At 40.3% G+C, this 25,853-nt stretch overlaps 1 protein-coding gene across 1 annotated transcript in view; it reads left to right on the top strand.

The window, feature by feature from the left end:
• The first annotated feature begins 2,202 nt into the window (after window positions 1-2,202).
• CDH8 (cadherin 8) overlaps window positions 2,203-25,853 on the top strand; it is a 148,183-nt gene continuing 124,532 nt past the window's right edge. The window contains exons 1-3 of the mRNA XM_059481460.1: window positions 2,203-2,270; window positions 3,556-3,646; window positions 3,743-4,005. Coding sequence (XP_059337443.1) covers window positions 2,247-2,270; window positions 3,556-3,646; window positions 3,743-4,005 — 378 coding nt within the window. The 5' untranslated portion in view covers window positions 2,203-2,246. The remainder of the gene's footprint in view (window positions 2,271-3,555; window positions 3,647-3,742; window positions 4,006-25,853) is intronic.

Raw genomic sequence — 25,853 nt, forward strand, 5'->3', positions numbered from 1 at the left:
GCAGGGAATGATTGGTATCTGACTCCATGCTTCAGAATATTGAACAATTGCTGTATTAAACTATATTACATTATATTAATACTATATTATAACTATATAAAGAGGTGCCATACTACAAAGAATGCTAAAGAAAAACCCATGACTGTCTGAGACAGCCAGGACACAGCTTTGATCCAACTGGCCAAGGAAACCAAACAATTCTCACCAGAATCCAATTGCCAAATCCCTTCACAGGTAAACAATCTCCATAACATATTCCACATGTGCAAAACTAACAGGACCAGCAAGCAGAGATAAGAATTGTTTTCTCTTCTTCTCTCTGAGCTTCTCCAGGAAAAAACCTGGGAGAGAGAGTTCTGTCTCTCTGTTCAGAGAATGTGAGTGCCACAGTGGAGAACTTTATCCTGCTCCGTAGTTCCACACTGATCACATCCCTCTGCAGGACTGAGGCGTGCCACAGTCCCTTTGGGTTTTTTCCTTTTCCCTGCACTGCCCAACTTTGCTGCCAGTGCTCAGAATCTCCCAGCTTTGTGTGCTCTGAGCTTGTGTAACTGTGTTCCTCACAGGGCTGCTTCACTCAGGGGTTTAATGGCACGGGGTGTGCATTGCTGATGTTCCTGATGTGCCTTGGACTCATTTGCCTTAAGGTATTGCTGAACACAGCTACCGTGAGGACAGCCCAGTCACAGTGAATCTTCTGTATTAGTGTGAGTGGATAGGACCTAAATTTGATTGGAGTAAATGAAGAGTAACAAGCAGGAAGTCTGGGGGAGGAACCGAGGAGGGATGCACTGAAATGAACTTAATGCTTTCTAAGGATTGAGAGTGGCAGTGTGAAAACCAAATATCCTGTTCTTTCTTCAACCAAAAATGGTTCTGGAAGCTTCATATTGTTTTATGTCATTTATTTCATTTCTTTTAGAAGGCAGGCTGTGGAGATTAATTAGAATTGTTTTCAAAAAACTTCTTGAATATGAAGTGCTTTATTATTATTTGGTCTTGTTGATAAAAAGAACTATACCAACTTGTGCTGGAAATGTAAGGAGGTCAGTCATGTCCACTTGGGTCCTTTTCTCTGAGGGGTTTTTGAGGTTTATACACACACAAAGCGGTTTTTCACCCAGGAACAGTCACTCTAAAAAGAAAAGAGTACATTACATCTTGCTCTAATTAAGCCCTAAAAAGGACCCTTAAGTTGTGTTTTCAGTTTCTGCCCCCCATTTTGAATTTAATCCTGGGTGTTGGTTGAAGATGCTGTCATTTTCTCTGTTTTGCAGTGGTTCTATTTCTCCTGTGTTTTGATTCTTGCTTCATTGAAGAAATAAGAAAAATCTGTCTCCTGGCAGGCACAGGCACCCACTCATGCAGTCAGATATAAAGAGGATCCCATCTGAGCAAAACCAATCAGTTTGACTGAAATTTGGCTGTTTCTCTCTTTCAATACCTTCTACCCCCAAACATGCCCTGGAAATCTCTGTTTAACATGTGCCAGAAAGCAGCAGCAGTGAACTCCATTTAATTCCCTGGACTGAAGAGGCATTTCAGAGGGTGACTGATGCATCCCATCATTAGACTGCTTGTTCCTCTTCCTTTTCTGGGATTAAGAGAATGTCAAGACATTTAAAGCCTCTCACTTCCCTCACATTTTCCCCAAAACTTGCTCTCAAGAGCTTGCTGTATTCTCTGATTCCTTTATTTCCACCCCAGTTGGCAGTGAGGCCTATAAAGCTCCAGGTTCTCCTGTAATGGATATTCCCTCATTCTGGATGCATTGTCAAAGCACTGCACTATTAGCTCACCATTCTTCCATGCTGCTTGAGAGATTGAGTTTCACTAAGGTAGCAGCTCCTCTCCCCTTCTAACAAGACAAGTTTCTCACAGTTTCGGGTTTTCATGCAACAAATTTCACAGTTGCTTTGGCAATTACTGAAGTTTAAAAAAATACTTTCTACGTTGTTTGCTTTTAAAAGAACAGCTGACTTTTACCGGTCGTGTAAAAGGTGTTCTGCATGTTTCATGTAGGGGGATAGAATATAAGAAAATAATGATAGTGTGGAAAGTATTCTTACCCCTAAAGAGGTGCAGCTGGGCCAATTATCAAAGATTGGGAACAGGCCTGACTTTACCAGGCCACAGCTGTAAGCAATGAGAAGAAGATGCTATAAAAGAGTGGGGTGGCTGGGTGAGAAGGGAATTGGGGTCAGTTGGCTGCTTTGTGAAGAGGAAAGAGTCAGTGCTCTGAGGAGATGCCCACGAGAAACACCAAGAAGGTATGGAACTATTGTGATAAGGAGACACCAGTATGGAACCCCTGCAGTAAGATTATGACAGCTTTATGCCATACGTGTGTATGAACCTTAAAAAAGAACAGCTAACCACCCCATCCTTCCTCCCCTCCAAAGAAAAAAAATAAATCAAAGCTCTCAGGATTTTCATGAACATGCAATACTAGGAATTAATCTTAAAGTAGAAGAAAACAAGCCTCAATCACAGTGTAAACTTCAGAATAGGCATTCCTACTCTCTTGTATGTAGTGGTTTCTCCTGAGATTGTATGAATCAAAGAAAATGGATCAGGACCCTTTCCAGGTAACTCCATAACCCTGTAATGCAGCCCTTCTGTCTGAGCCACATCCCATCTAGTTTTCCATTTCTGGGTTTGCCCATTCCTCTGGCATCAGCCCTGCTATGTTAACTTGCCTTTCCATTTCAAGGAATGTTTACTCTGAGATGAAATGTGGTGTGACCTTTTAGTACATCAAAGGGTGGGCAAGGGAAGAAAGACAAAATGCTCCCAAGTGTCCATCTAGGAAAATGTCTTTGAAATGAAACATTTCTCTGAAAGCGAAGGAGAGACAGCGAGACCTGTAGTGCAGATGTGCATAAATGAGTTTCCTTAGTGGTCTGGTTTGGGAGTCATGGATTTCACAGAGGATTTAGCAGTGCTGTTTCTGCTGGGCTGTGGGGCTGTGCAGGATTTGCTGGGCAGTGGTGCTGCTGCAGAGAGGTGATGGCTCAACTGACAATAGGCTGCTGGAGCCTTGTACACTCAGGAGAAATTTGGGGTTTTTTCCTTGTAGAGAAAAGGAGAATAAGAATGCAAGAACGTGATTTAAATTTACTTATATGACAGAATATATGTTTGTAATTGACCACATTAACAGTGCAGGGTAGTGGGAAGGTTGGCAGCTTCTTCAGACCCTCAGATGAACTGCAAGATCCCAGAATGGTCTGGGTTGGGGGGGACCTTCAAGATCCTCCATTTCCACCTCCCTCCCACACCTTCCACTAGCCCAGGTTGCTGCAAACCCCATCCAATTCTTAGGCCTGAATATTTTCCTAAGTGTGTGTAATCATTTATCTGGGTCTTCTCTCGGTGTTTCAGACAATGAAAGAATAAACAGAATCAATTTAGCTATGCAATAACGTTATGAACTACAAATTTAAAACCTAACATGGCTTATTTATGATGGAAAAGTAAATAAGATGTTTCAGAATGCTTTCCTAAGCTCTTTAGTCACTGATTTGAACTTTCTTTTTTTCTTTCCCCCACCAGGAATCTTTAATGACTGGAAAACTCAATGGATCATGTTTTTCTCATCTAAGCTATTTTTACATTGACTGTGCTGTAAACACATGGAGGAGCTGTAAGTAAATGTTCTGTACTGCGTGATGAATTGGATTGCTACAGTCTGGAGGAAAGCAAAATAATAATAATTTCATTTTTGTGGTGATTTGCGTAGCGTGTGGTACAATGCCAGAAAGACTAACGGAAATGCTCATGGATACATGGACTCCATTAATAATATTATGGATTACTGTCCTTCCTTCCATTTATATGGCTCCAATGAATCAAACTCAAGTACTACCAAGTGGATCCAGTACAGGACTAAAAAGGCTAAATGAAGAACAAAGAGTTTTGCACCGTTCCAAGAGAGGCTGGGTTTGGAATCAAATGTTTGTATTGGAAGAATTTTCTGGACCTGAACCAATCCTAGTTGGCCGGGTAAGGCAAGATTTGGTTTTTTTCTCTGAATGTGTAAATGTGTGTTGTGAGAAGGTCCTCAGTCATTCAAGCTCTTCTAAGGAATTTCAGACTGAGGTGCTTTGATATCCATAGATTTGTGCTTTAAATGTACCTGACTGTAAGGACATGATTTCCTAGTTAGCTAATTTGCTATTTCCAACAAAAATATGCATTTTCCATTTGTCAAAAAAACCCCACAAGTGTGTTCACATTCTTTCTTTTGTATCATTAGTCACCACTCCTCACCCCTGTCAGCTGAATATTTTTTACCAAAGCAGCTCTTTGCAATATGTTCCTGTGCATTCCTAAAGATTGTTATGTCATGTTCGATCTCCAGTCTGATGAATCAGGTTGTTTATGCTCTGAAGATTTTTAGAAAACAAGAACAAAAAAGGAAAGTGTGGACTGTACAGCAAATTATGAGGTACTAATTTATTTGGAGGTCTATGCACGCATATGGAATAACATTATTGCCATGGATATTGTAATTTATTTCCAATGTTAGATAACAAAGGGCAATATATCATATTTTTCAGTGTCACAGCTTTTCTGCTGCCCTAAAGCTTTGCTTGTTGCCATGCATTAGTTTATTGTGTAGCTCAGGGTGTTACCTCCAGTCAGTGAATCAGCCTTGCACTTGTATAAGCCATCTGTATCCATCAGGGATGAATTAGCCTCAGAATTATTCTTAGAAAAGAATGATCTGCTCATAAAGGCATGTTTGGCAGTGAGCAGGTATAAATACATTAATTTATATAAATTGTTTATAAAAACACTAAAGTTCAATTCCCTCTGAACAACCAAGTTCATTATTGCCTTACTAGCTAGCTACTGAGGTTGAGTAAAGAAAAATCTAGACGAAATGATGGATAACAGTTAATGTCATGGTAATCTTGGAATTTCCATGGATAAATGAATATCATATAGTATAATACAGGGACTGTCAATAGCTCTATTCTATTATTGAAGAGAACAGAGATCAAGTGCATTCCCAAATCTTCCCTAGGGTAGCCACTTTCCAGGTGAGACAGGGTCAGAAGGTGTAATGAGCTTTCTATGCAGTGGCTTTTGGTGCTGTGTCAATTTACATTTATATCAGCTATTTGGTATCTGTTCTCATTTGTTTCTCTGGGGTTAGTAAGGTATCTCTATTTCACAGAGACAGCAATGTGCATATTTCACATCTTAAAATGTTTTATTCAACCTATTCTTTCTGGAATATTTTAGTCGAGCTTTTAAAATTATTTTGAGTAGCTGGGGAGAATCCTGGGTTTGTACTTTGTGGTATTTTGATTTTCAGGATATATTCAGATCTAAATATTTCTACTATTTTAAGGGTTTTTTAGGTGGTTATAATATCCTGAATTGTTTGAGTCATTGGTGAATAGAAGTGGGTAGGTTAAACTAAGCCAAACGAAGGAAGACATTATCCCGTCTTCTGCTGGCATCTTAAACAGAATTAGCTAAAATGCTGTGACACTCTATTTGTTGAGACTGCTGCATAATTAAAACACTGCATGTTATAGACGGAAATGAGCAAGAGGCAAAGTTTGTTCCCATAGGGAGGAATTTTTGGTTTATTCATTAGAACATAGACATAGAATATTTTTGGAATTCTTCTCTCTATTTTTTCCTCCCCCTCCAGAAAAAATCATCCATATTTCTGACTTATTTTTTTTTCCTAAGGCTTGCGAGTATTGAGAGTGCTTTCAGGCTGGTGGGAGCAGAGGTACTCCACAGCTTTCAGAGCTGCTCTTAATCCTTCCTGACTGGAAAGCAGAGACTCCCTCAATTATATTTCTTGGCAATCCTTCCCAAAACTTAAGGGTGTACAGAATGTCACAAGCAAAATACTTTCCTTCTCTGTGAAGTTGGGCTGTGGTTTGTCCTTTGTCACCCTCATTGGTTTCTTATCCACTGCAATTGAAAAATGACCTCCTTTTCAGAACTTGCAGTGGATTTGCACTTACCTGGTTCCTCCTCCTGGCTTTTCCACTTGGACTCTTCCTCCACCCTCCTGAGCTTTTCCCCTGCCAAAGGATTTGCACACTTGGGCTATCTCCTGCATTCCAGGACTTTATTAACTATTTTTTCTGCCCTATCACTTACCTTGATTTTATTTTTTCTTCTTGTGGCCAGACTTTCAATGCAGGACACTCAGTAAAACAGGATATAGTGAGTGCAGAGAGGCTTAACATTGTGGAGAGAGTGGTATCAAATGTCTGCCCCATTTTTGCTACATTTTCTGGATATAAATGTGCTTTTGTCCTGTTACAGAGTCAGTATTGCTTGCCATGTGCTTTTTACATGTTGAAAGTTCTAGTATAATCTTCAAACAAATCTTTTATTTTGTGGTTAATTGCTTCAAAGAAAACATTCTAGAAGCAAGCCTAATTATGTAATCTTTGTTGCAATTTTTGTCTCTACATTGTTGTAGAGTGTACCTGGTGCTTTTCATAGTCATGTATGTTTTGAACAAACATTTAATCAGGTGCTTTGGAGAATGAACACAAAAATAAGTTTTGCACAAACAGAAACAATACACACACAAGCAGAATTTGTTTTATGTTCTCAAATGTACCTTTAAAACCCACTGAAAATTCAGCTCTTAAGAGCTGCTCAGAATAGAACTGATATTTAAATAATGGTTTTCATGTTAGTGGGTGGAAAGGCACTGAATAGAAGCATTTGGTCCTAATGGAATTGATGGAATTTATCAGCAAAATAAAACTGAAAACTGAGATTAATTTTATAGGATACAAACAGAACACAAATCACTTTGCAAATCAAAGCTTGAATGCAGAGACTGTGAGTTACTCCTGTTGGTTAGAAAGGTCTGATACCAAAGTTTGTGAAGTGCAGGGAAATGTAGCAAGACAGGATTACAGAGGTCTCTAGTATCTTTTCTTAAACTGCTCAATTTTTCCAGGGGAAACAGCTTCCAGACATAAAGACTTCTCTCTGGAGTTTTAAGTGTTGTAATGCAACTGCACACATTTCAAAGGGGCTTGTTCATTGCTGTTCTGCATGGATATAGAGTAAGAAACGCATTCCCAGTGTATTTGCTCTAATAAATGAAGTAAACTGTGGTGAGACTAATAGGAGGAATTAATGTGAACACCTTTTAAAGTGTGGTGTCTTTCTTCAATGGCTCGAGTAAAGGACCAGAGCAAATCTTTTGCTTTCATTCTTGAACCTCTTAGAATGAATTTGAGCAATATGCACTTTTAATGCCAATTTTTGTCATTATGTTTGGTAGGATCAAGCTCAAAATGAGCAACTCTACTCGAGTTCACACATCTATAAAGAAGTGCTTTCTGAATTTATTTCCTATAATTTCCTGAAATTTCCTATAAAAAGCAACAAATATTCTAGGTTTTCACTTACTTTTTTGGGGCTATATTCATATGGCACTTATTTTGCCACATGGTATTTTCAGAGAATCATGGAATAGAATATCCTGTGTTGGAAAGGATGCACAAGGATCACCTAGTCCAGCTCCTGTCCCTGCCCAGGCCTGCAATAATCCCCGCTGGGCATCCCTGGTGTCCAAACCCTTGTGGAGCTCTGGCAGCCTCGGGGCTGTGCCCATTCCCTGGGAGCCTGGGCAGTGCCAGCACCTCTGGGGGAAGCAGAACCTTTCCCTGATTTTCAGCACAACCATCCCCTGGCACAGCTTCATGCTCTGTGTCCCTCCTTTGCACATTCTCTTTATGATTTATATAATTCTTATTAAATTCTATATCCTGATTCATTCTATATCATTCTGATTTATACAATTCTTATTAAAATTAAATTCTATATCCTGATTCATTCTATATCATTCTGATTTATATAATTCTTATTAAAATAAGTCCCATATTATTTTGATCTGCACATATATAAAAATGTATATGTGCATTTTGAGAAACCTGCAAAATAACCTTTTTTGTGTTCATGCAACACACGTCAGATGAGTTTGGGTTTACTCCCAGCAACAGAACACCGAGTGACAGATTTGAAAATACCCTTTTGTACTTCATTTCTTTTTTTCCCCCCTGCACCCACGGAAGCAGGTACATACTTTACAAAGCTTCTGTGTCTCCTTTAGAAGCCTCCCCATCCTGCTCAGTGCTGTCAGCAGCTTGCAGCCTCCCTGTGGCTGACAACCTCATTCAAGTGTAGAGTGATATGTCTTGTGACACTGCATGCTGTCCCTGAGGACTTGATTAGTTGGGTGGAACTTCCACTTGCTATACACTGCTGCATCTTCTCCATCTCCTCTGCATGCTCTTCCAGCACCACGGCAGATGTGCTGCGAAATCTGGGCTCTAGCAAATGCCACTGTTCTTTCACAGGAGACAGCCTCTGAATCCACAATGACATAGGTAATAAAGTGAAAAAGCATTAGGAGGCTGCACTTGGGGTACTGCAGCTCCTGTTTTATGGAGCATGTGTTGTTTGTGATGCTCTAAACGGGTTAGGACTTGGTTTAAGAGATGTTTTTTAAGCAAAAATCTGGGATAGTTACTGTAATAGCAGTTGTTTGTAATTAGAATTATAGAATGTCCTCAGGTAGAAGGGATGCACAAGGATCATCCATTCCAGGGGGTCCCTGCAAGACCCCCAGCAATCCCCTCTGTGCATCCCTGGTGTCCAAACACTCCTGGAGCTCTGGCAGCCTCCAGTGCCCATCCCTGGGAGCCTGGGCAGTGCCAGCACCCTTCCTGTGTCATCTCCCCAGCTCCTTGTTCCAGCCTGTCTGTACACCCAGGCTGCTCCATCCATGGTGCAGAATCTGGCCCTTTGTTATACCTCACAGTGCATGGAGAGAATGAAAGAGGCAATGAAGGCTACAAAAGTTGTTTGTTTGTGTTTATGTTCTCTGGCTTACTGATAAATTAATCCAAATTTAGGTCCAGGCACAAAAATCCACCAGCAGTCACTCAGGTTGATGCTGTGTCCCACCACTTCACTGGCAGTACTTTCCAGGTTGTCCCAGAATCTCCCCAGACTTTTTGGATTTCCTCAAACACTAGATTGCCTGTTTTCTCTGTGAGGAGAGATTTGGGAAGGGAGCATGACAGCGAAGAGCAGCCCCTGTGGCACACCCATGCCTGCTCCAGGGCTCTGGAGAAGGTGCTCTGGAAACCCTGGGTGGGAGCAAACCAGTGAGACTGTGCTGGTGAGGCTCAGAACGAGCATGGCCAGGTTGTGGTGAGCTCAGGGAGGTTTCCCGTCTGTGACTGCTTTTTAATTCCCTGGTTTGTGTCTTTTCTCTCCATTCAATGCGGATTTTCTTGTATGGCTTGAAGGATGAGGGACCTGGGCCACTTTTGCTGTTTGGAGCAACAGATTTTTCCCTTGATGTTTGGGGCTTGGGTTCAGGGCTGTAGAGGAGAAACAATTTTCCTGTAGGAGGAGCAGTGGAGAGGCATCCTGTTTGCACATTGAGTGCTTCAGGCTGAGCTACTGTAAAACCCAAACCTGGGAATGCAGAGAGCACTTATAAATAGCTTGGAGCTGTATGTTCTACATTATCCATGCTCTGTGCAATCCTTGTTTTCTTTGGCAACATGCATTTTCTATCTTCACCAGGAAATGGTAAAATGTTACTTCTTTAAAATCATGACTAGTTCTGTTTGAAGCACAAGTGGTGTAAACAGGTGAAATAAATAAGGTTTTAATTAAACAAGTTCCTTCCTCACATTTTGCTTTGCATTCCTGCCCTGAGCTTGTGATTGTGATGGCTGCCTGAAAATACTGTTGTACTCAAGTGATGAGAACCAGAAATGTGTATAACTAAGGCTAGCAGCATTTTAAGGGATGAATTACACACTATTTCCCTGAGTGAAAAAGTCCTTGGGACATGTAGGAGTAGCAAAGTCCTAGCATAAGTTTCATAGGATATAACATAATCCTACATTCATTTCATTAATTACATTGTAGCATAATCCTACATTGGTGAAATTTTCACAGAGCAGCAATCACAACACCATATTAAATAGATTCTACTCTTTTTTTCTAATACACACTTGTATGTTTTTCTATGATTTAAATGCATGCCATAAAATATTCAGAATCTGAAATGTTGCAAAGTCAACATTGCCTTCTGAGCCTTAGATTTTTGTTGTTATATGCAACCATAATTACACACTAATTTTCCTGCTTAAGTTTATTAAATTCCCAGAAGCTGAAATGTATCATTATTTTGTTACTGAATTCTTTATGAAAAATACAAATTCCCCCTGCCTTTTGTGTGCTTGAAAGGAAAGAGGTGACTGTGTACTGCACAGAATGCTCCAGTTTGCATAGTCTCAATCAGCTTAGTAAGCAGGAGTATAACTAGGTAAGAAAAACTCTCTGTAATTAAATGTTACTGCAAAGAAAATAAATATAACAGGTAACATTTTATGGAAGTCTGATAAAAGTATTGTTTTTTAAAAAAAGTATTCCTGAGCCTGCACAAATTTCATTTGTTTCTTTTTAAACTAAAATCAAGTTCCAAGAAGAATATAAAGCATAAATTTAAGTAAGAACAGTTTAATTGACCCAACAGTGTCTACATTTTCTACTACAGTGCAAAAAATATTTTACTGATTTCTCTACGATTTAAGAAACAAGGCATATCTCCAGACACTGAAAATCTCATTTCTGTATATTTCTGGGAGCATTACTGAATGCAGTTGAACACTTTCATGCTCCTTCATCTCCAGCCTGGGGCATGATATAACCACAATTTAAGTAGAGACACAACTTAAACCCCTTGAACATCAGCTGTAGAACAGGACTGGTAATAACTTCAAAGAGGCATTTTATCAGTTACTTATGAATCCAGCATCTTAAAGGGTCAAACTGCAAAACACCAGGCACCTCCTCAGCTGCCTTTATTTTCTTTCATGAAGTAGGAAAATGTCTATGATGTGAAGAATAACTTAAAAGTTGGGCAGGGCTTTTGCTGCTTTTTGTTTGTTTTGGTTTAGTTTTTCCTGTTTGGTTTTTTAAATTTCCTTTTCTAAAATAAAAAGGGATGGTATATATTGCTTTAGCATAATTAGCTTAAATTTCTTGGTCATGTTTTTCTAGAGCCTCAAAAATCTGATGTTCTGAAAAAACAGCAGCTAATATTGAGCATTTTGTTTGTGTGTAAAGAATTAGAAGCTTGTGTGCTTTTCAATATATTGATCTGAAAACTTTATCTTCCTCTCAGTGAAGTGTTGTCCAAGTATGCGTGCAAAATGCTGAAGTGACACTATGAAAAATTGAGTTGAGCTTTCCCCATGATATTCTGAGATGCCCTATGATTGTTTAGTCTTTCCAACATTGCTTCAGTAAATGGTTTTCAATTTCTACCTGTAGGGCCCACCCCTCGTGCTGTCAGTGTGCTTCAGTTCCAGTTGTCAATTTAACTACCAATTAGTGCCAATTGTGGGGGGAGTTTTTTGCTAAAAGTTTGTCCTTGCTGAACTTGACAAGCATATTTCCCATCCATCCATGAGCTCTCAGGTAGTTGTGACTTCCCAAAAGTGCCAGGATGTGTCTTTCAGCCTGTAAAGTGAAAGGGAAGTTTTGTTGTTCTCAGGTCCAGATAGGATATTCCTCAATGTACCATGGATTTGTGTGACAAAAACTTTAATTTTGTATTAAAATGAGAAATGCTTTGGGACCAATTCCTTTGGTGGCTGTGGGTTTCCAGTAAGGGCTGTGGGTGATACCTCATGAGCTGTGCCACACCTGAGAAAGGCTTTGTAGCTGCTGGGCAGCACTGTATTTTTAGGATGTAATAAATATAAAATCACAGGAATCACAAGAAAAATAAGTTTTCAAGTGAAAATAATGAGAATGAGTTTGCATAAAATACATTTCTTGAAAGATCTGTTTTAAAAGTTAGGCTTTCTTCCTATTCTGGTAAAGTCGAAGAAGAAAAAGGGAGCCACAGTATGTGTGGTGCAACAGACCAAGGAATTCACAGCTGAGGGTCTTTTGTTTGGTGTTTGGCTATTGGTTGTGTTTGGTTTTTTTTTTTACAAAGCCAGGGATGTTGATGTTGGGCAATTTACGGTGTCAGTTTCATGACAGAAATAATTTGCTGCAATAAATATTTTAGGCAGTGTTTAAAGGTAACTATTATTTGCAAGCAATGCGTGAGGCAAGTAGAACTGTAAAATAAATGCAGATAATTTTCCTTAAAATATTTAAGCAAATATTAATATGTTTGAATAGCCTCTCGGTGATCCCTGAGGAATACCTGTAGTGATACAGAGTACTTCATAACTTTTCTTTTTCCTGAGGACTCCTTGTTAGTGTAAAAATTCCCCTGCAAGGATTTCTTTTAAAGCCTTTATTTTACAGCAGTCATGCCAGCAGCTAAGCAAAAGTAAGTGTAGCTCTCCCTGGAGACTGTCAGTGGCATTCCTGAATTAACCGCAGGAATCATTAGGAGCCACAGAAGACATCCCCTTCCTTGCTCCGGGCTCTGAGCTCTGTAACTGCTTCCCACCCAGCCCCTGGTGAGCAGAGGCAAAGCTGAGGTTTGTTCCAGCCTGGGAATGTGCTGGAATAACAGGCTGGCTCACAGAGCATCACTGGAGGTGAGCAGCAGTGCTGCGGGCACAGCGGCAAAGGGGATTTCGGAGTGGTTCAGGGGCCCCGGGCGTTTGCTGGTTCCCATCCAGAAGCCACATTAGCTTATTATCCTTTCCCTGGCTGAGGGAACTGCCTGTGTGCAGTAGGGTACTGCTGCCAGGGAGAAAAGGGGATTTTGGTATGGGCAGAACCAGTGGTGGGCACCCAACCGTGCAGCACAGAGGAGCTGAACCAAACCAATACCACACTGTGGTATTTTCTGGGGTCCCTTGTGGCAGGAAGGAATGATGAATCTGACTCCATGTTCTTAGAAGGCTAATTTATTATTTTATGATATTATATGATATTAAAGAATGCTATGCTAAACAATACTAAAGAATAGAGAAAGTATTTTGTGAAGCCTTCTGTAAGGATCCTAATGAAAAACCCATGACTCTCTCCAGAGTTCAACACAGCCTGACCGATTAATCAAAACAATTCACATGTTGGATAAACAATCTCCAACCACATTCCAAAGCAGCAAAACACAGGAGAAGCAAATGAGATAATATTGTTTTCCTTTTTCTCTGAGGCTTCTTAGCTTCCCAGGAGAGAAATCCCGGTGAAGGGATTTTCCAGAAAATGTGACAGTGACACCACACCTCTTCCATCCTGATGTTTTCTAAGGTCATACCACAAACCTCATCAGGATCTATTTAACATTTTATTTTGACATCTTGTACACCCAACCCAAGCAGTCAGGATTTTAAAGCAAATGGGCAAAACCACTGTATGATTTTTTTCAATTAGTTTGGAATAATTGGCAGCAGAATTGGTGCAGCATGAACCTGTGTATTAAAACATGATGCAAAAGGCTCAGAACCTCCTAGTGCTCACCTCAGAGAGCTTATTAAAATTCTGCCATATCTTTGTAGAATAAAGTAGTTAAAGAATACAGAATGCGGAATAAAGATCTAAATGGAATTACTGATGTACTTGCCATCTTGCTATTCCCTTTTCAGTCTTATTTCCTTTTTTTTAAATTTTAAATTGCCTGTTTTTCAGGACACCTGTTCTCTAATTATTATGCAGTCTAAAGCATTTCACATAGACCACTGGCACACTTTGCAATTCCTGGTGTTATCCTGCCATACTGACAAGAAAATACAATGTCCACAGGCAAAGGGAAAATGCTTGTACTTCTTTCTTCACATAAAATCATCTGAAACCAGACTTAGTGCCAAGACAGTATTTCCAACTTGTTCATTTATTTCTGCTAATTAATGGGTCTTGATTATGCTGTTGGCTATCCCACATGAACTGAGATCAAGTCCTCTAAATGTACAAGGACTTTTTATTGAATTTTCATATGAACAAATGGAAGTTATTTTAATCATTCAAATTATACACCGAGATTTTACTTGGTCTGTAAGACCAAATTGATATTTAAATTATAGGGTTTTTTTAAAAAGAAATCTCGATGTAAAATTGTTTGTTGGGCAAATTTTTAAAATATTGTACAGATCCTCAAAGCACCCTCAGCATGAGGGCTGGTGCATGATGTAGCAGGAAATGTGAATGCTGTTATTGCTGCCATTTGTACCAAGAAGCCTTGGCTAAAATTTTGATCCATTTTGTTGAGTAGGAGACAATTCCTACCTCAGAGTTGTTGCTGTCTAATTGAGATATGTAATTTATTAATAACTGAAATGAGATATAGTAGGAAATGTGTATACTTCAAGATGTTGAACATACTGGACTCATGGAATTATCATAACTCAAAAATAAAGAAAGAAAATGGACAACATTAAATTGTCAGGCAACATTAGGCTTGTATTTCTGTGTAGAAAGCAATGGAACTGATCATTCTATTAAATAATTATTTTGTGATTGATCTTAATTCTGCCCTTCCAAAAGACCACCTGCTTGTTCCTGCCTACCACTGATAAGCCAAGGACTGCATGGAACTGAGCAGTCTGTGTGCAAAACCAAGTGTTTGGGTTTTTAAGGGAATTTTTCAGTAAATGTTTCTATCTAAATGCATTCTGCACAAATCCTGTAGCAGACAATTCTCTGTGCAGGACAGACTGATGGAAAGCAAACCAAAACTTTGCTCTGTCAGGCTGGAGGTCACCCCTGAGAGAGGAGGTTCATTGCAGTGCTTTGAATGGGGGATGAAATGCATGTTTTGTACTCACAGAGTGAGAAAAACCATAGCATGGCTGAGGCAGTGTTTATACCACAGACAACATCTATTCAGAATCAGGGATACGTCTGTAATTCTTGCTGAATAACTGGATAAGACAGGAGATACTTATCCAACTCTAAAGCAGGCTCTGCTTTCCAGTTTCACTAGGCATCCAGTCCATCCTAATGTATTTATTGTAAAGTCTGAAATGCAGTTTATGCAGGGTCTAGTGGAGCCAGGGAGGTGAAACAAAGAGCACTGGCTACGCTGAGATGAAAAGTGGTGTGTGTGTGATGTATGAACAGGTTGGTACGTGTGTAAGGGAATATTGAAGGGATTTCTGTTAAGGGAGACCACAATAACCAGTAGGGCAGCGGTTAATTAGGGAAACTGTTGCTCTTTCTGGCATGAAGTAAGTGTAGGAGAACAAGAAAACCACAGCACTTGGGTGGCTTCCTTGTCAGGTAGAATGGTCACCCTGAGCTCAGCCAAAGCTTCTCCTGTGCAGGTGAGCAATGGCAGCTGTGCCAGCCTTTCCTCCCAGCAGAGCTGCTCCATCCCTCTGCCCATCCTGGAGCCTCCTCTGGGCTCTCTGAGCAGCTCCAGGTCCCTCCTGGGCTGGCCCAGACTGGGGCAGCTCTGCAGGTGGGAAATCACTGAGGGGCAGAATCCCCTCCCCTGCTGCCCACACTGGGAGGTCAGCCCAGGGTGAAGTTTCATGAATGGCTGGATTGGAAGGAACCTTAAAGCCCATCCAGTGCCACCCCTGCCATGGCAGGGACACCTCCCACTGTCCCAGGCTGCTCCAGCCCCAGTGTCCAGCCTGGCCTTGGGCACTGCCAGGGATGCAGGGGCAGCCCCAGCTGCTCTGGGCACCCTGTGCCAGGCCCTGCCCGCCCTGCCAGGGAATAATTTTTTTCCTAATATGCAATCTAAACATAAATCTGTCCATTTGAAGCCATGCCCCTTTGTCCTGTCTCTCCAGGCTCCTGTAAATATTCTCTCCCCATCCTTCTTGTGGGCTTCCTTCAGGCACTGCAAGTCCTCATAGACTGACCCCTGTAATGTTTGTGACCTTTCCCATTCTTTTAGAAATGCTGCTGAACTTTCCTCTAGTGTCTGTGCCTTCATCCTCAATGCAGCAGGGTTGGGAGCTGAAAGGGAAAGAGGAAAAATAAAACAAGAGAATGCACTGAAGGTAATTTTGCATGTGGTACCATGTTCTGCTTTGCAATAAGAAAAGATTTGCAGCCACTCAGAAATCCTTTATTTTATAATCTCCCATATTGATCACACCTGTATTGAAATCCTGAATGTGGGAGCTCAAAGATTCTTTGCTGTGTTTCTCAGAAATAATTGGGTTATCATTAAGGGGTAATGAGACATCCTTTAATCTTTCAAAGTGTTTTGTCATTCTGTGCCTTACCAACAGAGCACTGGTCTGGCTCCTTTGGAAGTGCAGATTGCTCATTAGGAATGCGTGCAATGAAACCATTTAAGAGAGGGAACGTTCATCCCGTGTATTTCTAAATCTCCACTATTTTCAATTGACTCTTCATATGAAACATTTCTTGTTAAGGATGTTTGGAGAGGTGTAAAGTGTATTGTGTGCTAAATCAAAGCTGCTATGGTTTCACTTATAGGAATTAATGATGGCTCATGTAAGTGGAAAAGGTATTGTTGTGTATAACCTGTCACAGCCAAACTGGGGAAAGGTTTGTCCTTGCTACTGTTCTGGCCTTTTATTACAAAGAGCAGCAAGAACAGTCAATAACCACTTATTAATGATTTTCTCTGTCCTTTATTGTAGCTTTAGGTACATTAGGCTCTCAGTAATTATCTCATTCATAATCCTCCATAACAAGTAATACTTTCTGCATCTTGTGAAGCATAATTGGAAAATATTTTCTTTGGATGTACACTATTTCTATCCTCTCTTTAATATAACTTTCCCCAAGAGTATCTTGCCAAGGAAAAATGAGCAAGCATAATTTTATACAGGTAATCAAATCTCTCAAATGTTGGCACATTTTCCTTTATCTCCATGGGACCAAAAGCTAACCTTCTAATAGACCTGGTCTTTAAAGGGGAGAATTTCAGCACACAATTAGAACTCAAACAAGCTTGTACAAGGCAGCTTGAACAGAAGTGCTATTTTTGAGTTATTAGTACTGTATTTCTACTGCAGAATATTCAATTTGATTAATACAGAACTGCAAGGGAACATATATATACACACACTATATATTAGTCTAAGTGCATGTGTTGTGTTTTTGTGTATATATAGATATGTCTAATACATTATTTAAACACTGGCTTATAGCAGGAGTTTACAGCCTTTCTAAATAGTTCTATTTTTGCCCACTTAGAACTCCAAACCACATCTTGATGCAGGTTTTATCTTACTGTGCTGAGCAAAATAAATGTGAGGGGGAGGGAAATAAAGAAAGAAATCAGCATGTCTTTAGATTCCTCTCACTTGCAATACCCAGCAGAACAGTTAATTTATTCCAAACTTTCTGACATAAATCATGCTGAAGGGGAGACAAGGAAGCCCTGAGGGACTGCAGATGCAAAGCTCAGGACTGGTTTCAGGCTGAGCAGACACTTTAATCTGTGCTGGACCTACAATGAAACCTTTCAGCCTCCATTTTTGTTGTGGAATTGAACATTCTCATTTCTATTCTCACTCATTTCAGTATCAAGGGCTCTGGTGAGTACAGAACCCAAGGAAAGATGATACTGAGAGAGCGTTTGAGTCCCCAGCTGTAAATAATTCACCAGGACTCTGTAGTGTAGTGTATAACCCAGCAAGATAGCTGCCATGTTCACTGTGCTTAAGCTAAAAGGAGACTCTAGATGGCTCAGGGAAGATTTTTTTCTATTCTAACTTAAAAGTTCTGCTTGGCTTTAGTTGAATATTTGAATGCAGCAGTTGGTAACTCAGAATTTTATGGTGTGAATATGCTCATTCTTCAAAACCAGCTTTTTGGATCATTTAAAATTCCATTTTCAGTTAGCTAGCTTATTCCATGGCTGTCCTATGTAAAGTCTGATGATTGAGGTCAGAATTTGGTTTTTTATGTGCTTGGGTCAAGATTTCTCTATTTTGCATTACCATGAAAATATCCACTGAGTTCTTCCAGTTCTAACACTTGAATTCTAAGATAATATGCTTAGTGAGCCTTTTGTTAATTATTGCCTTAATTCACTGTGAAAACATTGGTAAAAACCGGATATTCAGTAACTGGCTTTTAAAATCTGGTGCAAGTATGATTAAAAAAAAACCCAAAAGCCCTCAATACAGAAGTTATATTTTTAGCCTGAGTTAAACCAGCAGTGGAGATGAGGTGACTTGGTAATAGTTTTGCTAATCTGCTGGGTTTATTTGCTGATGGAACAAGCTCAGATCACCTGTCTCTGTCTGGAATTTAAGTGAAGGCAGAAGGCACGTGTAACAGAACTTTGGTTTTGAACCTCTCCTGAGTCTGGCTCAGGCCAATATTCCTTCTTCAGAGGAGCAAGGACCTTCCTCCTAGGGCTCCTGACACTCTGAGGTGGCTCTGTTCTGAAAGATCTTACCTTTGCACAGCAAAATTGAACATCATGAGCTGAATGAAGACCAGGGATGAAGAGAAAGGGTCTAACTGGGGAAGGGAATTGAGAAGGGTGGGAGCTGCCGTTCAGCTTTCTGTCCTGGGGGGAGGAATTTAAATACCTGCCTAATTGTGAAAGATGCCAATCACTCATTTTAAAAGTTTGATAGTAATAAAATTATTATAAAAATAGTACTACAAATTAGAGCAATAAGAATTTGGACAGTCAGAGTAAGGACAATAAAAGTAAAGAATTTTGAATGTTTGGTTGCTTTCCTCTTGAAAGCATGGCTCACTAACAAAGGATTAACTCTTAAAAGTAATAGCCTGTTGTATATTCCTACATCTCATACGTGATTTAAAAATTCTTTTTAAACAAAGAGTGTTTTCTGGTTATTGTCAACTTCCCCCCCTCATCTTGTAAATCAGCCATTTCAGTCCCCACCAAGACTGGGCCTCCCCAGTAAGGAGGCAATAATTTTTCTCTTGGAGATTTTGGTGTCTTGTTGCTGTTATCGCTGTGTGAAGAATTTCTTGAGCTAGTTAGAAAAAATATTTTACATCACATAGTTTCTATTTTAATATTATGTTATAGCCTAAAACTATATTTAACACACTACTGAAGAGGATTAATACAGTATAGCTTTCTAACATAACACATATAGTATTCATTTTAATATTTGTGAAAAACCAATCATACACTACACATTTTTTTCACTAATCATATGGGTAAAACACGAGGTGAGGACACTGTCAGCATGTTTTTTATTTCTCTGAAGGCTGGCTGTGGAACTCTGTCCATCAGGCCCTCTATGAGAGGGTGTGGCTGGTTTTACAACCCTGTGATGTGGAAGGTTCACACTGGTGTAAAGTGATGGCTGGCAGCTCTTTTCCAGCCTGGACAAAGGCATTTCATTGTTTAAGAGCTAGAGACAATTCAGGTGGAGTTGCTGAAGGGGCTGGTGGATTTCTAGGTCTTTGTGACTCTCAGAAGCCATGTGCCAATGTTCAGATTAGTGCTAGAGCTGACCTCACCTGGACCCACGAGCTCAATGACCTGAGTGTTGCTTAGGAAATCAAATTTTGTCATCCTCTGATGGCACTTCTTCTTTGTAGGTGAGATGACATCTAACACTCCTTATTTCCTCCCAATATTCTTTGAACTATACCTCAGACTATTTTATATATAGATGGTCTTAACTTTAGTCAGTGTTTCCTGTGAAACCTGCACAGGCTTTGAGCCTGTCTGCAAATCAGGCCTTGCAGATTACCTACAAAATGTGTATTTGCACATTTTGTCAAGTCTTAGGACTGGATAATGTGTTCAGTTTTTAAAATACAAATTTAAAATAATGAAAAGATCCCCTTTAGAGTGCAGAGGCCACAGCAGGGAAGTCGGAGAGGTGGCACATTCTGGGACCAGTCAGAAATTACGTGGTGACATCTCTCTAAAGAGCTGCTGGGTGAGCTTGTCCAAGCTCTGCATTATTTGCTGAACTAGAAACAGCACTATGCACCTTTCCCACCTGCATTGTGCCTGCCTGCTACTGAAATGAGCTTCCACAAACTTCACTTCAGTGCATTTGACATTTTTGCTGTGTTTTGTATCCTTTTGTCCTGTAAAACAGTGTCCTTTGCACATTCAATTCATTGCTCAGGGTCAGCTTCAAAAGGTTCAAGAACTTAGTGGAGCACTTCTGTTGTAAGCTGAGGAAACCTTTGCTCCTCATACTTATTTTTCTCCTTCTCTGCATTGCTTTATGCTGATAAGGAAACTGAAGTTTGAGAGAGATAATTTTTTTTTAAATCCTTTGCCATTTACTTTCAATATGTCCAAGTCCAGCATATCTGTGCTGACTCCATGCTCAGTATTATCATTAGGACAACTTAGGGAGTGGGGAGAAAGGAATGTGGGAGTAGCAAAAAGGAAGATTTCAAAGGAATGAATCTTTATTTTCACTTAAAAAAAAGTCCAGCTGTTCATTATTATTTAAGATCCTGGTCAGCCTCACAAATGAATGAGACTTTCTCTGTTGGAAATAGGAATTTCAGAAAATTAGTTTCTTTCTAAACTCAGGAGATTAATAAGCTGAATAGAGACTCTGTGCTGTTGTATCTGTTTGTTTGAGACATCCATTGTTCTTGGAATTCTCTTGGAGCTCAGTGAACATTTGCATTACAACAAACACACCTTTTATTACCAAGATTTTGACACAGTTAGGCAGGTCTGGAGCAGGGAACTTGCTTCTCTGTTCCTCTTAGTATTCATCTTAATTCATCACACTGGGTTCATGTGGCATAAAAATGGGATGCACTTCACTGAAAATATGTGAATTTATCCTCAGAAATATGCAGTTGTGTGTACCCTGAGATGAGAGAGTCACTTTTAGTATCTATATTGGCTTTTCAAGCAGCAATAAAGGAAACTCTGCAATAATAACTGAGCACTTGTGACTGGCAAACACACTCCTGCAGCTCAGAACTGGAATATGAATGGGCACCACAGGAGGTTTGCCCATTTCTGATGAAAACAGTTTTAACAGCATGAATTTATGAATCTACTCAGTGCAAATGAGAGTTTATTATGCTGAGGGTCCAAAAATGATGCTTCATTCATTAAATTAATACAAAAATGGTATTCAGAAAGTGTTGGAGAGTTTTGTAGACCTTCCTGAATATGAAAGCTGAGGCTGAAACCATTGACTTGGGTTGTGGGAGGTAATGGAAAACAGGACAAGCTGCCAAAAACTTCCTATTCTTTGCTTGATTGAAATGAATGTGTATTTGGAACAGCACCTGTCACAGTTTCCCAATCTGTGCACTAGAGAAAATAGTGCTTGCCCATTTTGAAATTTCTGGGTTTGTTTAATGAAAGCTTTCTGTAATTTTTTTCTCTATGAAAAAGCTTTCACCCTTTTGAGATTATTCTTCCACCACATGGGTCAGCTGCAGTTATTGCTGCAAGATTTGAAGCATTGACATCTATTGTAGTACAGTCTGAAGTAGCTTCAAATTTCCATGGATATGGCAGAATTCATAACATAAAATTCAGGCAAATTTGATAGCCAGTGCCACATAACTGTGGGTATTATTGCCAGATTTGGATATCCAGTCTGCCAGCTGCACTGTGCACTGCCCAGCTCATTCAAACCATATGCCTTGAGCAAACAATCAGCAAAGTGTGTTAAAAGCCCTGAGAAGTACCACATTAGCCATACGTCAGCCAGCTGCAAGTCCTGCCCTATTAATTTCAATAAAAGCTTACCCCTTCAAAAGTGATTTTTTGACTTCTTTGTTCTAAAAATATGGCTTAAATAAAATCTGTGCATCTGCAGTTAGGTTTAAAGCAACAAATTTATTCTATCTGCAAAATAATATTGAAATTTTGGTACGGTTTTAAAAGTTTCCCTAGAGACAGAAGAATCCATTACAAGCTCTCCCTGTAGCTGGAAAGGAAACAGTCACTCATGAGCACCCTAAAGCCATTTGTAGCACATATTCTTCATACTCTTGAGGGACTCTTGCCCAGAGTAGAATACTCAGTCTTGTGCCATGAGAAAAATGAAAAATGTATGTATTGTTTTTCTCCCTTTTGTTGGATTTAGCTGATGCTCACCCTGCTGGAGTTACTACCCTGAGGCTATTTGCAAGAGTGAGTCAAGAATACAGTGGTAGTAAAAAACATGTAAACTGTGTATTTGTATGGCTCCCTACATCTGTGAGGCACTGCTTTGTCTCTACACCTCTGTATATTTGTTTTATGTGCCCTCGTTAAAATGGATTCTTTGGTGTTTATGTTTATATAGCCACAGATTGTTATTATCTGCATATCAGAAGAAGGGGTGAGTATGGAAAAAGAAAGAGCAGTGCCATTGTGACAGGTACAAAATATTTTCTCAGGGCCTAGGGTAATATTTTTAGTTATTTTAGATTCAGTTTTGTGGGGTTTAAAAACCACAAGAACAGTGCTTATTAATATGAATCTTACAGCATCTCTGAGCGGGAATGAAATATTTTGTTCCAAGCTGTCTTAACTAAATAAAAAAGGGTAGCAAGTATGTTGTGAACGAAACATTTTCAGTGCTGATTTTTACCCACACGGTCATCTTCTTTGATCCTCTGAAATATTTTATCAAGAGAAACCAATGTTGCAAGTGCTAAGGCAGAACAGCAGAGCAGCCTACTGGGGTTAGTTGTCTGTTCTCCACAGTGCTCACAGCTAAGCCAAAGTGAGGCATAATTAGGCAGGTAAATTCAATCTACTTTCTATCAGTCAAACTGATTTATACCATTATTAATATCACCCTGCAATGTTAGTGAAAAAAAAAATCTCTAAATATTAGTGGTAGTGGAGAATCTGACACACTTTTATTGTTTCTTTTGACTGGAGCATCTCAGTGCTCAGGAAAGGCTGAGGGAGCTGGGGCTGCTCAGCCTGGAGAGGAGTCCTGTGATGGTGTTCACAGGGGTCTTAGGATGAGGGAAGAGATGAGGATCTTGACTCCATGTTTCAGGAGGCTTGATTTATTATTTTATGATATATATTACATTAAAACTATACTAAAAGAATAGAAGACAGGATTTCTAAGGCTAGCTAAGAATAGAATAAGAAAAAATGATAACAAAGGTTTGTGGCTCAGCTCCCTGTCCGAGCCAGCTGACTGTGGTTGGCCATTAATTACAAACATCCAACATGGGCCAATCACAGATGCACCTGTTGCGTTCCACAGCAGCAGATAACCATTGTCTACATGTTGTTCTTGAGGCCTCTCAGCTTCTCAGGAAGAAAAATCTCAAGGAAATGATTTTTCATAAAAGATGTCTGCAACAGAGTCCAGGCTGAGAGGGGCCTCAGCCCTGTGTGTCCCTCTGTGTCCCTGTCTGTCTGTCCCTCTGTGTCCCTGTCTGTCTATCCCTGTGTCCCCCTGTCTATCCCTGTGTGCAGAGGGCAGAGCAGGCCCAGGCTCTGCTCCAGGCCCAGCCATGGCCCCAGAGCCACGGGCAGGGCCTGAGCCCAGCCCAGTCTGTCCCTGTCTGTCTGTCCCTGTGTCCCCCTGTCTGTCCCTGTGTGCAGAGGGCAGAGCAGGCCCAGGCTCTGCTCCAGGCCCAGCCATGGCCCCAGAGCCACGGGCAGGGCCTGAGCCCAGGAGCCGCCCCTGCCCATGCCCAGAGCTCCTGCCCTGGCAGTGCCCAGCCCTGAGCAGATGGGGCACAGAGGCTGTGCAGGCTCCTGCCTGGGGACACTGCAGAGCCACACGGACACACTGCTGTGCCCTGGGCTCTGGGATGGCCCTGCTGGAGCAGGGAGGTGCCACCAGAGCAGCCCCTCCAGCCTCTCCCATCCTGGGATTGTGTTTTATTTTTCTCTTGATCTGTGAAAATTCTCACAGTTCTACTCTACAGGCCTTAGACCGTGTGCAGTAGATGTAACACTCCATTGTTTATCCTTTGTTTCTGCTCATCTCGTCACAGACCTTTAATGACTTTATTGGGTAGTTTATTGACTCAGTTTCCAGTTTCCTTTTTCCTTCTATCTGAGGTCAGAATACATCTTGAATTGGCACGAGGTATCTCACTGTTCCACATAGCTTAAAATTACTAAAACTCCTCCTTTGTGCAGTAGTTCTGGATAGCTGGTCTCCTCCAAATTCTGGTCCCCAGTTTTAACAATGTCAAACATAGGTTAAGACACTTGTGAATTCTTTGAGCTTTACTTGTGGTGGAAGCGACTGAAAATTCAAATGCCTTTTACCAGGTCTTGACTGTGGCTATGAAGTCTTAAGACAGGTCTGCAGAGAGATTATAACTGATAAAAGTACGTGTTCATAAAGGTTGCTTCAAGGTTGGGGATGTGGCTCCCTGCAGAAGAATTCCTCCAGTGTTAAACTGATACTACACTGGATGAGAGCCAACAAGCTCTGAACTTGCTCTTAAAAATCTGGAGCTGGAGATCTTTTCAAAGAATACATCTGTATTGCTAATTTGCACCTTGAAGGAGGAAATTGGCTGGAGAGTTGGTGAGAATGAATAAATTGATTCACAGTGGGTTGACAACTCCCTGTGTCTGACTTTCTGTGAAACATCTGTGGGTGATGCCACCACAAAATTTGACTGCTGGCTCGCAAGCTGGTCTACTATCAATATGTGATTAAAAACCTGTTGCTCAGGTATATGAACTGGATTTGTGGCACTGTTTTCCAGATTGCTTTGTCTGGCTTTGAATGGGTGATAAAGGCGCTGGAGCAGAGCAAGGAAAAATCTGCTTCTTCAAAAGATGTCATCTCTGCTGGCTCTCATAGATGTGCAGGCAGAATAATGCGGCAGAAAATCAAGCCCAGATCTGAAAGTAATGATTTATCCAGAAAATATTTTTCTTTATAAAAAGTTTTCTTTTTACAGTTTTAGAGAGAAAAATAATGAAGATGAGTAAGTTTTAGCAAGTATTACAAGGGGAAATTTCTAACAGCTAAATGATTAAATGCACTCATTTGTAAACATCAGTGATGGAGATGACAAGTTGTATAGATCACAATTCTTCTCTTCTTGTCATGAGGAGTAGTGATTTATTATTTGAGTAATCATGCAGCACAACACAGGATTTAGATTCCCCAAGAAAAAGATTTGCAATGTTTATGAATGTATGGATGTATTAGTATGTCATTAGAAAATTATGAACTCAGAAAAAAAATTATTAGTTTCTAAAATGTGATGCTTGTACACTGAATAAAGCTATAACGTAAACCAGACAGGCAGGCCTTTGAATCAAATGCTCCTGCACATCATATATTAAAGATTTTCCTGATTTGTGTCTGCTGTAGACAAAGAATACTCATGTTTGTGCCACTTCAATCCATGATGAAGGTGCAGCATGTACTCAGAAAAATGTCCTTATGTTGAGCACACTTAGTAAGTTTTTTTTCATCCTGAGAATCGTCCAGTTTCATACAAAGATTAAATGAGACAAGAGACTTAGATGTCCTGGCAGTCTACACTTGGTGCTGAAGTATTAATGGATTAAATATATGAAATTCTCAGCTAGTATCTTTCTGCAAAGGAAAACATAACATTATGCAATTACACAGTATGGGCATTTAAATTTATTCAGCCCTTGTAGAATCTGCCTGTAGCGTCTTTTCCCCCCCAGACAGACATTATTGCAGCTTTATTCTGAGAAGCAATTTGCCATATCACAGCTGGTCATCAGTGAGGCATTGTAGCCCTAATTCCATGGCTGGCCCTCAGTGGGGAGTTGTGCTTCCCTCGTGCTGCTCTGTGCCAGGACACACTCGGTTCTTACTGCAGAGAGGATCCTCGATTGTGGATTTGTTGGGAGCACAAGCTGCAAGTTTGTTTTTTCAGGCTAAAGGGAAGGACTATTAACCACAAACTATAGAGCCTCTGATTTTATAATTGGAAATCAATTGGGCAAAGCCTAGTTTTGCATATGCGACCTCTTCCTGTGACTGTATCCCAGAATGGCTCTCTCCTGAAATGATTTG

The sequence above is a fragment of the Ammospiza nelsoni genome, chromosome 13 (assembly GCF_027579445.1).
Source record: "Ammospiza nelsoni isolate bAmmNel1 chromosome 13, bAmmNel1.pri, whole genome shotgun sequence".
NCBI classification, from domain to species: Eukaryota; Metazoa; Chordata; class Aves; order Passeriformes; family Passerellidae; genus Ammospiza; species Ammospiza nelsoni.